At 29.7% G+C, this 17,558-nt stretch overlaps 2 protein-coding genes and 1 long non-coding RNA gene across 3 annotated transcripts; 1 reads left to right on the forward strand and 2 right to left on the reverse strand.

The window, feature by feature from the left end:
• The first annotated feature begins 1,007 nt into the window (after positions 1 to 1,007).
• On the forward strand, positions 1,008 to 3,379 carry LOC114267468 (protein FAR1-RELATED SEQUENCE 5-like). The gene is made up of 4 exons (XM_082871739.1): positions 1,008 to 1,449; positions 1,549 to 2,889; positions 3,068 to 3,228; positions 3,305 to 3,379. Exons 1-4 carry the CDS (start codon positions 1,008 to 1,010, stop codon positions 3,377 to 3,379), a joined length of 2,019 nt encoding a protein of 672 aa, XP_082727865.1.
• Positions 3,380 to 6,385: 3,006 nt separating this feature from the next.
• Positions 6,386 to 7,008, reverse strand: LOC145790100 (uncharacterized). Its single transcript, XR_014328741.1, has 4 exons — positions 6,924 to 7,008; positions 6,741 to 6,836; positions 6,525 to 6,659; positions 6,386 to 6,447 (listed from the first exon to the last, which is right to left on the reverse strand). It is a non-coding gene; the product is annotated as an uncharacterized LOC145790100 (long non-coding RNA).
• Positions 7,009 to 7,705: 697 nt separating this feature from the next.
• On the reverse strand, positions 7,706 to 9,307 carry LOC145791388 (uncharacterized). Its single transcript, XM_082871740.1, has 4 exons — positions 8,693 to 9,307; positions 8,457 to 8,606; positions 7,791 to 8,369; positions 7,706 to 7,711 (listed from the first exon to the last, which is right to left on the reverse strand). The coding sequence occupies exons 1-4, from the start codon at positions 9,305 to 9,307 to the stop codon at positions 7,706 to 7,708; spliced, it is 1,350 nt and encodes a 449-aa protein (XP_082727866.1).
• Between the last annotated feature and the right edge of the window lie 8,251 nt (positions 9,308 to 17,558).

Here is a 17,558-nt window from a genome sequence, read left to right on the forward strand (position 1 = left end):
TAAGTCAAGTCTAATAAAGTAGTAAGTATGGTTTAAATGAGTGGTGAGTCAAGTCTGATGAAATAGTAAGTACAGTCTCATTAACTAGTAAGTGTGGTTTAAATGGATGATAAGTCAAGTTTGATAAAGTAGTAAGTAGAGTCCCATTGAGTAGTAAGTGTAATTCTGATAGAGTAGTAAGTACAGTCTCATTGAGTAGTAAGTGTGGTTTAAATGAGTTAAGTCTGATAAAATAATAAGTAAAGTCTTATTAAGTAATAAGTGTTGTTTAAATGACTGATAAGTCAAGTTTGATAAAGTAGTAAATAAAGTCTCATTGAATAGTAAATGTGATTCAAATGAGCGGTAAGTCAAGTCTAATAAAGTAGTAAGTATGGTTTAAATGAGTGGTGAGTCAAGTCTGATGAAATAGTAAGTACAGTCTCATTGACTAGTAAGTGTGGTTTAAATGGATGATAAGTCAAGTTTGATAAAGTAGTAAGTAGAGTCCCATTGAGTAGTAAGTGTAATTCTGATAAAGTAGTAAGTACAGTCTCATTGAGTAGTAAGTGTGATTTAAATGAGTTTAATTATCATTCAAAAACACAACACTTGCCATTCATTCTCATTCTAATAGCAACTCTTTGTGACTCAACTTACCACTTACCATCTATTTTACCACCTAGTATTTTACTTACCATTTTTTACTTGCTTTTTCTTAATTAATTTGTTTATGCTTATTGCAGATGGAAGACAACACTGAGCAAAACAAGAATAACATTATATATGAACTAGTTGATGATGACGGTAATGATGGTGAGTATAATATTCATAACGAAGATAATATCGTCAATTCTAATAATATTCCAACCGAAAGAGATATTAAGCGTCTAGATGAATTAACTGAAAAGGATGTGTTTGAAATGACATTTGATTCATAAGAAAACGGAGAAAGATTTTATAATTCGTATGCTAAGGTGAAAGGCTTTAGTATTCGAAGGGATCAATTGTATAAGGACAAGAATAATATGGTTATATCAAGGAGTTGGGTATGTTCAAAAGAAGGATATAGACAATCCAAATACCTTGAGGTTGAAGAACGTAAAAGAGAACCAAAACAATTAACTAGAGTTGGTTGCCGTGCTTGTTTTCGTATCAAATACAATCGGAGTACTTCCAAATATGAAGTGAATGAATTTTTCAAGGAGCACAATCATTCCATGATAGGGCCTCTTGGTGTTCAATTTCTTCGCTCACACCGGAATGTTACGAGTGCCGACAAGGCACAAGGCAATGCAATGCATCATATTGGTATGAGGACAAGTCACATTATGGACTTTGCTGCACAACAAGCAGGTGGTTATGAGAATGTTAGGTTCATACAGAAGGACATGTACAACCATTTTGGGACTGAGCGTAGAGTGCAAGTTGTCGATGGTGACGCAGAAGGTGCTTTGGCTTACTTATGTGGTAAAGAAGAGCAAGATCCAATGTTTTATTATAAATATGATGTAGATGAAGAAAATCGATTAAATAATTTGTTTTGGACTGATGGTGAATCTTGAACAGATTATCTGTATTTTGGTGATGTCTTGATGTTTGATACTACGTATCGGACAAATGCGTACAACAAACCTTTTGTGATACTACAAGGTGTGAGCAACCACTTTCAAACGACTGTTTTTGGGTGTGCACTGTTAGCTTTCGAGACAGTAGAGACATACATATGGGTGTTAGAGAAATTTCTTGATGCGATGGATCACAAGATGCCTCTGTCCGTAATCACTGACGGGGATAAGGCCATGTGTAGAGCAATCAAAACAGTTATGCCTACTGCTCGACATCGATTATGTAAATGGCATCTTAAAATGAATGCTCTTTCCAACATCCACATAGAGGGATTTCTTCATAGCTTTGAAAAATGCATTTCAATGCAATGTACACAAGAAATGTTTGAATTAGAGTGGAAGAACCTTGTAGACAAGTATGGCCTTCATAATAACAAGTGGATTGCAGATGTATATTGCAAGCGTACTCTATGGGCTGAAGCATACCTCCATGGACATTTCTTTGCTGGTGCAAAAAGCACGCAACGTTGTGAGAGTATAAATGCATTTTTGAATCGATTCCTAAAGGTGCGCCTAAGGCTCTTTGAATTTGTAAGGGCATATGATAGAGCACTTGCAAGACTTCGCCATAACGAAGCTAAGGCACAATCCGAAACTGAGAATACCACTCCTATTCTTTCTACAGGTATGAAAAGGATTGAAAGACATGCAGCTGATATATTTACTCGTGCCATATTTTTCAAATTTCGCGAACAAATAAAATCCGAGCAAGTGTTATTTATGTCAGGAAAAACTGATATAGAAGATATTCACGTATACTATTTGTCTATGTATACACATCCAGAATCCACATGGAATGTACAATATCGACCAAGTGATCATGCCATGAAATGTTCTTGTTTGTATTTTGAATCATGTGGAATTCCATGTTCCCATATGGTATCAATCACGAAAATGGAGCATTTGAAAGAAATTCCCTCTAGCTGTATATTACAAAGGTGGACAAAAAATGTCAAGTCTTCCACTTTACTTGGTAAGAGCCCTTTTCCAGAATGGGTTACGCAAACAACACAGTTCGGTGCATTGTCAAGTGCATGTACTGAGATGTGCTATTATGCTTCGCACTTAACCAATGGATACGAAGAAGCTACGGATGCAGTGACAAAGTTAACATGTCGAATGAAAGATTTGTATGTCCAACATGTTGAAGGAAATGGAACAAAAGGAAAAGCCAATGTTGAAGGGACATGTTTACATTTTGGTGTTGGTGATCCTCCCTTTACAAAGACGAAGGGAAGTCGTTCTGCTGCAAATGATAAGTTTTCAAAGCCAAGAAAATGTGGTCATTGCAGGTATCTAACAATTTAATTTATCTAGTAAGTGTATTGAATTATAATTAAATTTATATCCTAAGTGTAATGTGTTTTGTTACAGAGGTACTGGTCATACGAGGAATAAGTGTCCAAAACTATAGAATGAGAATATTGATTCTTTTCCTACACAAGATACTTATGTATCAGGGGCAAGCATGTTGCACCAAGAAGATGGTTTCAATGTCGACCTTACTTTTACTAATAGTGACTACAATATAATGGGATATGGTTCCAATGGGCACCCTACTTTTGTTGGAACTGACTACAATATAATGGGATGCGATTCCAATATCTATCCTAACTTTGTGGTAATAATTTTTTATTTAACTTTTATTCACAAAATTTATGTTTCAGAATTTATTAATTATTAGTTACATTATGTAGGTACGTACATGCTCAGAAACTCCTGACAGCATTTATGGCCGTGTCGTAGGAGGGACAATTGACTTGTCAAAGTGATTGTAACAATCTTCGAGACAATCAAAGTAATCAGCCTTATATTTTGATTTTCTGTGTGACATTACTCGTTTGTGTAAGGCTTATATTTATAAGGCATGTGACTTTTTATATGTATAAGACAAATGATAGTGTAAGACTTTTACTATTCTCAAACACAATACTTACCACTATGATTTCATTCATCATATTCATAACAACGTAATGGTAAGTAATGTAGTAAGTGGAGTCTATTTTAAGTAGTAGTAAGTGAGGTTTATTTGAGTGGTAAGTCAAAGTCAAACCCAACAAACTGGTAAATAGAGTCTTCTTGACTAGTAAGTATGATTGAATAAAATGGTAAGCCAAGAGTAATGAAGTAGTAAGTGGAGTTTATTTGAGTGGTAGTAAGTAAAGTTTATTTGAATAGTAAATGAAATGTAAAAAGTTGTATGACTTATATCTATAAGGCAATGCTTACTAATTGTTCTTATGCTACTTACCATTCATCAACACAATAATTACCATTACGATTTTATTCACCATGTTCGTAACAACATAATGGTTTTCCACGAACACATAAACTATTTGGCAAATAGTTTACAAAGTCATCATCACTATCATCAGAGAAGTCTGAAATGTCTGGATCAGAAACTAGCAATGGATCTTCAATGATTGTTGTGATAGCATTGTCACAATCAAAATGAGATTTTTTCTTGGCATATTCAATGTAATGAAATCTATCCAATCTTCGTTGCATCTGTGTATTCTCTCTCTGTAGCCTTGATATGACTGTTGCATCATCACATGATTTGTTTCTGCATAGTTCAGCTGAACGTGCCCTTGGAACCCGTAGCCCATGCCATCGACAATATATCTCAAGTTCACAACGTTTTTCGAAGAGGTCTTGCCATTGCAAGTTGTTTCTGTCAACATTAACCCCATGTGGTGGATGATCGTATGCATGACCAACAATTACATGACCCACATCTGATTGCCATGGATCATGCATGAAAAAAGGTTTATTATGGAAGTGACATTTGGTTCCATACCATGTCTTTCCTAATGGATCAGTATAGGAACCTATTGTTGGAGGCGTTTGAAAATCATCATCACTACCATGACTAAATGTAGAGCTAGATGATGCAATATTTTTAGATTTTCGTTTAGGCATTTTGAGTACTTAGGCTTGTAGTGAAGTGTGATGTATACAAGTGAGGTTAAATAAGGGTGTCACACGTGATCTATTAGTATTATTTTAATCATGGTTAATAGTCACATGTGAATAGTCATATGTACTAATGTCATGTCAATCATGTTCAATCATTTGAATGGTCAATAGTCATATGTACTAGTGTCATGATCAATCATTTTCAGTAGTCACATGTGAATTATATGAGTCACATGTGAATAGTCAAAGAGTAATAGAGTAGTGAGTATAATTTATTTGAGTGGTAAGTTAAGTCTAATAAACTAGTAAGTAGAGTCTTTTTAACTAGTAAGTAAGATTGAATAAACTGGTAAGTAAAGAGTAATAAAGTAGTAAGTGGAGTTTATTTGAGTGATAAGTTAAGTCTAATAAACTAGTAAGTAGAGTCTTTTTAACTAGTAAGTAAGATTGAATAAAATGGTAAGTAAAGAGTAATAAAGTAGTAAGTGGAGTTTATTTGAGTGGTAGTAAGTGAGGCTTATTTGAGTGATAAGTTAAGTCTAATAAACTAGTAAGTAGAGTCTTTTTAACTAGTAAGTAAGATTGAATAAAATGGTAAGTAAAGAGTAATAAAGTAGTAAGTGGAGTTTATTTGAGTGGTAGTAAGTGAGACTTATTTGAGTAGTAAAGTCTAATAAACTAGTAAGTAGAGTCTTTTTAAGTAGTAAGTATGGTTGAATAACATGATAAGCAAAGAGTAATAAAGTAGTAAGTGAAATTTATTTGAGTGGTAGTAAGTGAGACTTATTTGAGTGGTAAGTTAAGTCTAATAAACTAGTAAGTAAAGTCTTTTTAACTAGTAAGTATGATTGAATAAAATAGTAAGAAAAGAGTAATGAAGTAGCAAGTGGAATTTATTTGAGTGGTAGTAAGTGAGGCTTATTTGAGTGATAAGTTAAGTCTAATAAACTAGTAAGTAGAGTCTTTTTAACTAGTAAGTATGATTGAATAAAATAGTAAGCAAAGAGTAATAAAGTAGCAAGTGGAATTTATTTGAGTGGTAGTAAGTGAGAATTATTTGAGTGGTAAGTTAAGTCTAATAAACTAGTAAGTAGAGTCTTTTTAACTAGTAAGTATGATTGAATAAAATAGTAAGCAAAGAGTAATAAAGTAGCAAGTGGAATTTATTTGAGTGGTAGTAAGTGAGAATTATTTGAGTGGTAAGTTAAGTCTAATAAACTAGTAAGTAGAGTCTTTTTAACTAGTAAGTATGATTGAATAAAATAGTAAGCAAAGAGTAATAAAGTAGTAAGTGGGATTTATTTGAGTGGTAGTAAGTGAGGCTTATTTGAGTTTAAGTTAAGTCTAATAAACTTGTAAGTAGAGTCTTTTTAACTAGTAAGTATGGTTGAATAAAATGGTAAGTAAAGAATAATGAAATTGTAAGTGGAGTCATTGAAGTATAATAAAGTGGTAAGTCATAATTAATTCAAACCCTGCCCATGTACAATCCAAATCCAAATTCAAATTACTAAAAAACGACAAAAATCATACGATTAAAATTCATTTGCTCTACATCCTCCCCAAAACAAATTCAGTTGAAATTCACATAATTCAAGTATGAACATGCAACAACATCAATGATACATGACAATTATCTATCACAAGCCAATTCTATCACTCTTGACCCAATTTTATTGTTTGCATCTCGAACTAAGCCCAGTGCTAATCTTTGTCTAGCATCGCACGAGTCAAATTGAAGCAAACAAGCTTCGGAATCAATAAATTGCACCAATTCAAAATACTTGATGACGTGCATTCCACAATCATAGCCATTACTTTGTTGTGGAAGCCATTCAAGTGTTCTAATTGGAAACTTGGTAATTTTATTTGTATATGCATTCTTGTACTGAATTCCCAATAAGTCATGTAACACTTCAACCTGTTATTTACATAACTAATTAGTAGGAAAACATGCAATACAAAATACAAATAACGACATTGTACAAGGATGTATACCACTTTTTTTACTTGAGTTGGCCGAGTTCTACTTCTTCTTGATATATACGGATCAAGGATATATACCACTTGTTGTCGCATGTATACCACACACATATACCAATGTTCACCCGCATCATTAATTGGAATGTACACCTATATTAAATCAATAATCAGCACTATCATATTCATTAACATATTAAACAAAAGTAAAGTGAGATAATAACAAATCAATACCCTTTCACATGATTCAATTTTTCCCGTGTACCGTTTTGTTCCAAAATAGGACTTGAGCATGTTTGGCTTATGAACCTTGTGTTGCAAAATATGTTGCTACAACTCATAAAAATTAGTATAAATATCAATAATACAAACTACGTAGTCAAATGCTTTTAATTGTAAAATGCATAAGTAAATTACCGAAAAATATGTAGGTAGATACCACGCTGGATATTTCGCATCTGGGATACGATCCTTTTGCTTTAATGTAAATTGCAAAGCAACTAAAGTAAATATCTAAGAAACAACAACTCATCAATAAATGCAATTATCTTGTACATTATAAATTCATTTGAGCAATGGTTTACTACTTACTTGTCCATCAAGCCAACAACCACGATCTAATGTCCATATGTTTTTGCGCGTTCCATGTTGAATATCAAAGTTAATAAGAATTTCACTATCATATTAATTAAGTGATACATGTCAATGTGACAATATAAATACATAAAACATAAAAGAAAATATTTCTTGAAAGAAATACAACCTTTCCAATTTACTACGATGAAACAAATAGTCTCTTATCAATTTATCCTCAACTGAAAGCGGTGGCAAATCAAATCCTTTCATGGGAGTTGGCATACTCAACAACTCAGAAATCTGTTTTTAACCAATAATTAATAACATTTTCATAAAGTATGTAATTGAATATTCTCCTAAAAATGAGTTTCTATAAGAAAACATAAGTATACCTTTATCGAATGTTGTTCAGGAAACACAACAACTTGTTTATTTTTCATTGTAGTTTCCTGTATAACATAAATCAGTCGGTGACTAAGTTCATTTGTAATGAATTATTTTTAAAAAAAAATTTATGTGTACAAATATTATTTATTACCTCTTGTGCATATTTAGGCAACATGTCAAGTTGTTTACTTGTTATATTATATTTCTACATAACACAAATAAATCAATAACTACTTTCAATTCTAACAACAAAACAAAACAAATAGTAATAATAATAATAATAATAATAATAGTAATAATAATAATAATAATGTATCTTACCTTGCCAAGTTCAACATCATAGGGTGAGAGTATATGTTTGCTTTTTTTTCGTTTGCTTTCCCTCCTAAGCTTCATATGATAAGGCAAAACTGTTGAAGACTCGGCACCATCATCTACTGGAATTGACCTTTTTAAAATCACTTTTGGTAACTTTGGTGGTAGTAGCTCATGTTCATTAAAAAATGGGGCAAATGGAGATACGGACGATGTGAACTGATCACCTAATGGAATCTTAGGCAATCCCTCATTTTCTTGTTTTAGTTGTTTATCCATAGGAGACGTACGATCTTGGAAAGCATAAGGTGGGGGACTCCATTTGTCATCCAAGATATCTTCATTTTTCAATTGACAATCGATATCATGAGAGTGTTTCTCCTTCTCAATAACCCATAACCCATTAGCTACCTTTGCAATTGCTATCAAAATCTCTTCTTTGGCAGATTCTATTGATTGACTGACACCAACGACTAAGTTATTTAAGTCTCCTCTCAAATCTTTCACTTCTTTTTCAACATTACTTAGCCGTGCATTTATGTTTGGCTCTACACTCACATCATTATCTTCAACAATAAAACCAACCTATTAAGAAAATAATAACAAACATGTTAAACGAATTCTTTAATTACAACACGCATACAAATTAAATTATATAACACATAAGATTACCTTCTTGTTGTTTTGGTATTGAAGTTTTTCTAACATGGAGATTCTCTTTTTAATCACCTCATCTGTCCAATATACTAAACGAGGTGCTTGTCTACTTGCACATGGACTAACAAAATCCACAGCAGGTGTCACATGCTCAATGTAGAATAACTACATGATATGGTTATATAATGATTAGTAAGTTCAAGAATGCACTAAATAGACAATCATTTGTTTACCATGATTTAGAAACATACCATCAGAAAAAACAAGCAACCTCGAATTCCTCGTTGTCCCTTTCCTTCTCCTTTGTCCTTGTACTTTCGCACACCATCGACTAAAAAGTCTAAGACGAGTTTTGACCAATTTAACTTATGTAAAGAAGACATATCTTTCAAGGAATGGAGAAAACAACGATTTATTGACAACTCCGATGTAGGGCATAAAAGAGAACCTAGAATGTACAATACAAATCTTCCCTTAAAATCATCCCCGTCTACTTTCATATTAGACAACTCATTCCTTAAAGACCTCAATGAAATAGAACCACACTTCTTAACACCATACTTGTTCGACAACTCTTCAATATCAGTGTGGTCCCCATTTACGTTTATAATTGATCCCTCACAAGGAAGTCCTAATATGTGGCTTACATCAAATGGTGTTATAATTATTCTTTTACCATGAACGAATAAACACCGAGATGTATGATCAAAGCAACCAACCAACCATTCACAGAGTTGTCGTGGCAATCTCGTGCATTTTAGCTCTAATAAACCTTCAAAGCCAATTGATTTGATAGCTTCTTTTTGTAATGGTTGAAGCAATTGTATTAACTCATAAACTGAGTTCAATGTTGTCCGAGTTGTCATGGTTAGCTAAACACAATAACAAAAAAGTAGTAAGTAGAGTCTCATTGAGTAAGTATTGTTTAAATGAGTGATAAGTCAAATCTAATAAAGCAGTAAGTAGAGTCTCATTGAGTAAGTATTGTTTCAATGAGTGATGAGTCAAGTTTGATAAAGTAATAAGTATAATCTTATTGAGTAGTAAGTGTGGCTTAAATGAGTAGTAAGTCAAGTCTGATAAAGTAGTAAGGATAGTTTCATTGAGTAGTAAGTGTAATTCAAATGAGTGGTAAGTCAAGTCTGATAAAGAAGTAAGTACAGTCTTATTGAGTAGTAAGTATAGTTTAAATGAGTGGTAAGTCAAGTATTGAGTAGTAGGTATGGTTTAAATGAGTGGTAAGTCAATTCTGATGAAATAGTAAGTACAGTCTCATTGAATAGTAAGTGTGGTTTAAATTGCTGATAAGTCAAGTTTGATAAAGTAATAAGTAGAGTCTCATTGAGTAGTAAGTGTGATTCTGATAAAGTAGTAAGTACAGTCTCATTGAATAGTAAGTTTGGTTTAAATGAGTTAAGTCTGATAAAATAATAAGTAGAGTCTTATTAAGTAGTAAGTGTTGTTTAAATAACTAATACATCAAGTTTAATAGACTATCTTACTTTTAAAAATATAAACAACAAAGAATGAGATAATACAAAAAATTCATAACTATGAGAAATTAATAAAAAAAAAACTCAACCATTTATTGTCTAGCAAAAAGTGTCAAAGTCCCCATTACCCACCAATGGGACAATTTGTCAACCATTCAAGTTCCTCAATTCCAAAAACAAACAAAGTGCATAAATGATAAAGAAAAAGAAAGAAAGAAAGAACATAAAAAATACAAATGGGACCACCATGAACCATCTTACTTTAAAAAAATAAGTAACAAAGTATATGAGACAACACAAAAATATGTAGGTAGATACCACACATCTGGCATACAATGAAAATTTAAATTCCAAAACATACCATGAAAATTTAATCCTACATTAAAACATTACAATTAAACCATACTATTAATATCATTAATTTTTTATAGTGTTCTTTCATTTCATTCTATAAATATTGTGTATATATACTTTTCAGATTACTCACCCAAGTCTAGCAAAAGCACCCAGTCCCAATTACTCACTAGTAGGACAATTAATCAAGCCTACATATCCCTCTATTCTTCTATAAACAAAAATAGTAATAGAAATGGGGCCATCATGGGCTATCTTGCTTTAAAATAAAATAAAAAAAATAGTAACAGAACAAAAAATCACAAATGGGACTACATGTACTTAATTTGAAAAATAAAACCAATAAAGCATATGAGACCACACAAAAAATTCATAGCCACATATAGACAATCTCCAAAGCAAACTAGTAATACATATGTGACCACCATGGACTATCTTACTTCAAAAAAAAAAAAAAAAATAGAAATAAGACCCAACAAAAAAAAAAAAAAAAAAAAAACACAAATGGGACCACCATAAACTATGTTACTTTTAAAAATATAAACAATAAAGCACGAGACAATACAAAAAATTCATAACCACGAGAAATTAATAAGAAAAACTCAACTATTTATTATCTAACAAAAAGTGTCAAAGTCTCCATTACCCACCAATGAGACAATTTGCCAACAATTCATGTCTCCATTCCGAAAACAAACAAGTGCACAAATGATAAAGAAAAAAAAAAACATAAACAACACAAATGGGACCACCATGGACCATTTACTCAAAAAAAAAAAAAAAAAAAAGTAACAAAGCATATGAGACAACACAAAATTCATATCCACAAACAAACAAACTCCAAAGCATATGAGACAATCATATATCTAGTATTCTAGAAAGATTTGGGGATTAAGGGAAAAAATTCCACCTCCAACCATACACTAAAAATCCAAAAAAAATACCATATATAAATTTAAAAAAAAAATATATATATATATATATATGATTTTTACCTATCCAAGATTTTCTAAAAATCAGAAGAAAAAAAAAACCCCACTTTGCTTCAGAGTGTTCACACATCAAATTAGTTCAAATTTGGAATAAATTAATAACTAAACCGGTTTCTACAATTTCAGAAAAATTGAAATCGTAATTAAATACTGAATCAAAACTGAATCATAAAAATCGGTTCGGTTTGGTTCGGTTCAATTTGATTCAATAATTCTGAAAATTTTATATAATAATAAATATATTATATATTATTTTAGTAATTAAACTAAGTTGGTTAGACTAGTTTAAAACAAACAAAAAATTGGAAAAAAAAAATATTCTAAGAGGCCATGCGAAATATTTAAAAAATTGAAAAAAAAATCATGATTATTGGTTTATTAGTAGTAAGATGTGGAGGATGCTTCATGTTTGACAAGAGTATTTGAAGGGGCTAAATCTACAATTTTGAAGGGGCTAAAACCATCTACTTTTGTTGAACAAAAAAATCAAAAAAAAAAAATTTATAAAGCAGAGAAATTCCCTCCCCCCCCCCAAAAAAAAAAAAAGCAGCCAACTATCTATCTACTTTTGCCTTTGATTTTGAACAAAAAAAAATCAATGACAAGAAAACAGGTTTAGAGACTAGAGAAACCCAAAAAAACTAAAACCAATTTACCCATCTACTTTTGTCTATAGTCTGGAACCAAAAAAAAAGAAGAAAACACTTTCACTTTCTAGATGATTTTGAAAAAGAAAAAAATCAAAAAAAAATACAAAAAAATACAAAAAAAAAAAAAAAAAAACACTTTCCACATGATTGAAGTTGATATTTCCAAATCTTACCAAAGAAACAAGGCAGATAATTTTGTGGAGCCTACAAATACAAAATGCCTATTCTATGTGAATTGTGCAATTATTTTTTTGTTTTTATTTTTATTTTTATTTTTTGATATGCATATTCGCTCCTCATTATACTACTCTAGGCAAATATGAAACTAAATAAAAAGAAGTTTGCATCTCCACTGTGAACCGAGTGTGAAAATCAAAAGGAAAAAAAAAGTTTAAAAAGCAAACCATTTTCTTCTTTCTCCTATCAAAGGAAAGCCATTAACAGAGCTTTTTGTATTGTCAAGGATCTTCAGGCGATGAGTGGCGAGAATCAATGTCGAGGTTGCGCCGGTGGTGGTAGAACAACGGTATCGAGGCAGCGAGAGGCGACGGGGTGTGAGAGAGAAGGGTTTGTAGACACCCTAACACACAATAGAGAGAGAGAAGAAGAGAGTAAACAAGGGTCCTAACACAATAAAGAGAGAGAAGGAGAAACAAAAAATAACACAGTAGAGAGAGAATAGAGTACAAGATGAGCAGTACAATACCAGATTATTTTTTTTTTTTAAACTAATTTGTTTTGATTTTGAATGGCTAAGATTTAAATATTCAAATCTAATGGTTCAAAATTATTTTCATGTATGGTACCCAAATACCACTTTTGAATATTTTCGACGTGAGTACTACTAGCACACCATCATGCATTGGGTTGTGTGCAAATTTGTTCATTTTTTATTTAGGAGTAATATTACAAATTCAGAATTAAGGGCAATGGTAGAGAGCCACAATTTTTGTGGCTCAAATGGCTCAAAACTGCCAAAATGACGTCGTTTTGAGCACAAAACATGCCAAAACGACGTCATTTTGACAGTTTTGAGCCATTTGAGCCACACAAATTACGGCTCTCAAACATTATTCCAGAATTAATTATTCAGAAATTATCAAGAATAATTATTTTATGGGTCCAGCTTGTTTCAAGTTGAGATTAAGATTGAACCCGTCCAGTTCAGTTTATAGGATCCATTTTTTGGGCCCGTTTTGATAATCTGAACCGTTCAATGTGTAGAACTCGTCGAGTACTACATGCCTATAAAAAATCACTTTGATCGGATATTAATAGTTATGTGATCAAATCAGTTTTGTATAAAAAAAAATGGACGGTGAAAAAATTAACGGTTGATAAAAAACTGTTTTGTTCACATAGCTATCGATATCCGATCAACGTGATTTTTTACAGGCATATAGTACTCGACGAGTTCTACATATTGAACGGTTCAGATTATCAAAACGGAACCCGTGGTGGGCCCTTACGGGCCCAACAGTACGGTCCAGTTCGATCTTGGACTGGACCAAAGGCACTGCCTTATTTTATAATTCAGATTTATTATACATATAGATTTTACATTACATAAATTCAATTCAATCACACACACTCTTATTCAGAATATATTCGGAATTTGTAAGGTGGGATTCATAACATTTTTCTTGATTTATTTTTCATAAATTTTTTTGAAAAAATAAAAAAATCAGTTGATAAAAATAAGGGGTTGTTTGGTAACAATTTAAAAAAATATATTTATTGTTTTTTTTATTTGAGTCATATCATCTCTTTATTATTTGTATATCTTTTAGTTAAAAAAAAAAAAAAAAACTATTAAAGTAGTCTATTCTCAAACAACTAGTAAATATTAAAAAAATATTTTTAAACTCTTAAAAATTATTTTTAGCCTCTCAAAAGATAAAATTATATAAAAATTATAAGCTTGTTTGTTTTCATTTTTCAGAAAACACTTTTCAAAAAATTTTACTTTCTTATTTTTCGTGTTTTTTTGTTTTTACTGAATTTTTTTAATATTTTAAGCAATTTTTTTACTTTTTAAACACACCTAACATAAACACACTTAAAAAGTAAAAAAATTGTAAAAAAAAATCTTTTAAAAATTCACTAAATACCAAAAATACAAAAAAAATACAAAAATTCAGTACATTTTTTATATTTTTATGTATTTATTAATTTTTTAAAATATTTTTTCACAATTTTTTTACTTTTTAGATACATCTAACTAAGGTGTATCTAAAAAAGTAAAAAAAATGTTTAAAATTAAAAAAATATTCACTAAAAAAAAAAGAATACGAAAACTAAAAGACCAATTTTCAAAAAGATCAATTCAAAAAACTCAAACCAAACACACTGACTTGTTTTTTTAGTTTTTTTAATCTATATCGCCATATTCGTTTTTAATTTTTTTAGAATTTTTTTCTAAAAACCGAACCAAGTAAAGAAATCTTTGGGTAGCATTTGGTTTAATTTTGAAATAATCATTTCAATCAAAAAAATTCAAAACTCATAGCCAAATCTCAATTTAGAGGTTGTTTGGATATTCTAAATAAGTACACTTTTTGATTTTTTATAAAATATTGATTGGGTTTGAAGTAGTGTGATAGAGAGGTGATGTGACTTAAATAAGATGATATGGATAGTGACTTTTTGACTTTTTAGGGTATGTCAAACCTAGACTTAAAATTCTTTTCAAAAACTCTGTTCAAAATTCAAAACTCTTTTCAAAATTTTATTTTTAAAACAAAAAAAAATTCAAAAAATATATTTTTTTTATTTTTTTATTTAAAATTATTTTTTATTTTTTTGAAAAAATATTTTTATTTTGGAAGAAAAATATTTTTGTCTTTTTTTTTTTTGGAAAAAAATATTTTGTTATTTTTTTAAGTATTTGGCCAAATAAATTTTAATAATTTTGATATATATGGGTGATTCATATTTTTTAAAAATTAAAAAAAAAAAAATAATAATCAAAAAATATTTAAAAATAAAATAAAATATTTAAAATACAAAAAATATTTAAAATAAAATTTATATTTTTAAAATAAAAAAATGAAATTTCTTAAATTTTAAATATTTAAAATATTTAAAAAAAAATACAAAACACAAATGTAGTAAATACAACACACCTTAAAATAAATAAATAAATATTTACCGAAAAAAATAAAATTAAGAAAACTTTTAAAAATTTAAAAAAAAAATAAACTTGAAAAATTTTAAAATATAACTCAAAATTCAAAAACTCAAAACTCAAAATATAACTCAAAACTCTTCTTAAAATTATTTTCAAAATTCATAATTAAACAAATTTTCCATTTTCAAAACTAATTTCAAAAATTTAAAACTCAAAATATAACTTAAAACTCAAATTATGATTCCAAAACTAAGCCAAACTAATGTTTTTAAGGTCATAGATTTGAAATTTTATTTATTTTTGAATTAGTCATTTCGGCAACAACTCATATAACTAATAAAATGAATCTTTTAGATTTGGACAAACCTACTCAATGTTATGAATGTAGGTTCAAGTTTTTATTTGTGTGCAAATTTGCGACTCATCACTACATATTAAACGCCTTTGCTGTAGCACAAGAGTAACTTTTGGAACTTAAAGTTTCATTAGGATCTAGCCCCAGATTATCTGTGACTAAAAAAAATGAAAAACACAAAATTCATACAAATTTCTATTGGTTGTTGAAATGGGTTGAGGTTGCTATTAACCTTTTAAACTTTTACAAACTGTGATTGTAGTTAAATTAATATATATATATATATATATATAATTAAAATTGCAATAATGTGAACAATATGTGTAAACAACGTCGTTTACTAAGCACTATGCTTTCAAATGCCAAACAGTAGTCATGCACTATGTTTTAAAACTAAATTACGGATTAGTGGTTTAATTGTTAAGTCATGTGGAATTAAACCATAAAATCATAATTATATTATCAAAAATGATACAGACCCCACAAACACCACACCCCCACGACTCCCACGCACACATGTCAGAGAGATAGGAAAAAAAAAACAAAAAATAAAAACACACATGACTAATCACAATTATTTAGGAGTCATGGGGAGTCTCCCAAAATGGAGGTCCCGAGTATTTTTCTTATATTATATATGTATAATATTTAAGATTATAAAAATATATACTTATATGGGTATATGCAAAAAAGAAAAAAAATGAAAATTTCTCCACCATTTCTCACATTTTTTTTATTATTTTTTTTTTTATAGATAGGATAGTAAAAAATAAAAAATAAAATTTGAAAGCAAAAGAACGAAACAATCAAACATTTCTCAGTTTGATGGAAGAACCTAAAATATTTGTAAGAAACTAAACTATATGCACTAACATGGAATCTATTTTTTTCAATTATTATTTTTATTTTTCGGCATAAGCTAAAATTTTACGTATTTTTGAAACTCATTGACCTTTTGAGTTTGACTGAAATTTAACTCAATAAATTTATATGCAGTATAAAATTATATTAAAAAAATGAAACTATTCAAGTTTAACCTATCATCAATTCGATTAGAACCCATTTAAAATTGAATCGAAAGGTAAAAGGTAAATTACAACTACATTTTTGAGGTTTATTTAAAATACAGATTATTCTCTATAATTTAAAAAATTACAGTTACTCCCTTGTCAAATTTTTTTTATTTAATAGAATTAACTACAAAAATAAAATTTCTAACTACTCTTCTATACAATAATAAAATTATTAAAAACTGTTAATTAACTTGATTTATTAATAATAATAAAAAAAGTCATTTGTTATGAAATTAGAAATCTCAGGGGATGAAATGTGATTTCTAGAATCATGGGGCACGATTTATATTTTATACAAATCTTAAAGGGTGTATTTGTAATTTACCTAAAAATAAAACAAAATAAGTTTAAACATATTTTTTTAAATTTATTAAATTTTCAAATCAAATTTAAATAATTTATTATTTTACTTGTTTAAAGGCTTACGTCAGGGAGGATTGAATTCAAGTTGTAAAAGCATTATCTTGAGTACAATGTTGATCTCGACTACTCTAAAAGCAAACATATGAATGTGATGTCGAATGTCATAAAAGACAAAAGTAAAACTCTGCCCAACACTAATTAATTTTAGAATAGAGTAAAACTCGATCAAGCAATTTTTATTGTAAAAGCCATCAAAGAATGAATTGACAAGATGAGGCACATGGAGTTGAGAAAACCATTATTACTCACTCCTTTTATCAGCCTTGTAGACTTGGAGTTTGAGAGATAGTTTAAAACTTGGAGGGAAAACCATGCTAAATATATTTATAACTCTAGGTGGATACATTTATAATTCTAGGTGTGTTAATCAGTGGCCGCTCAATAATTTTTCCTCAAAGTGGATATTTAAAATTTTAATTTTTTGAAAAATAGATTTCTCAAGCAATTTTATCCATAATGGCATAACTAATAAACAAATAAATAATAAACCCAATTTGATGTATACTAAGCCCCCATTTGCTACATAATTGGGATTAATTTACTCAACTAAAAGATGAAATAGATTAAAAAGTCATTAAAACTAAATGTCACATTCAGAGCATAATCATTTCATTTTTTTTCTCACAAAACTACAAAAATGTCAAAAG

Source organism: Camellia sinensis, chromosome 5 (genome assembly GCF_055761805.1).
Source record: "Camellia sinensis isolate YWXY chromosome 5, ASM5576180v1, whole genome shotgun sequence".
In the NCBI taxonomy this organism is placed as follows: Eukaryota; Viridiplantae; Streptophyta; class Magnoliopsida; order Ericales; family Theaceae; genus Camellia; species Camellia sinensis.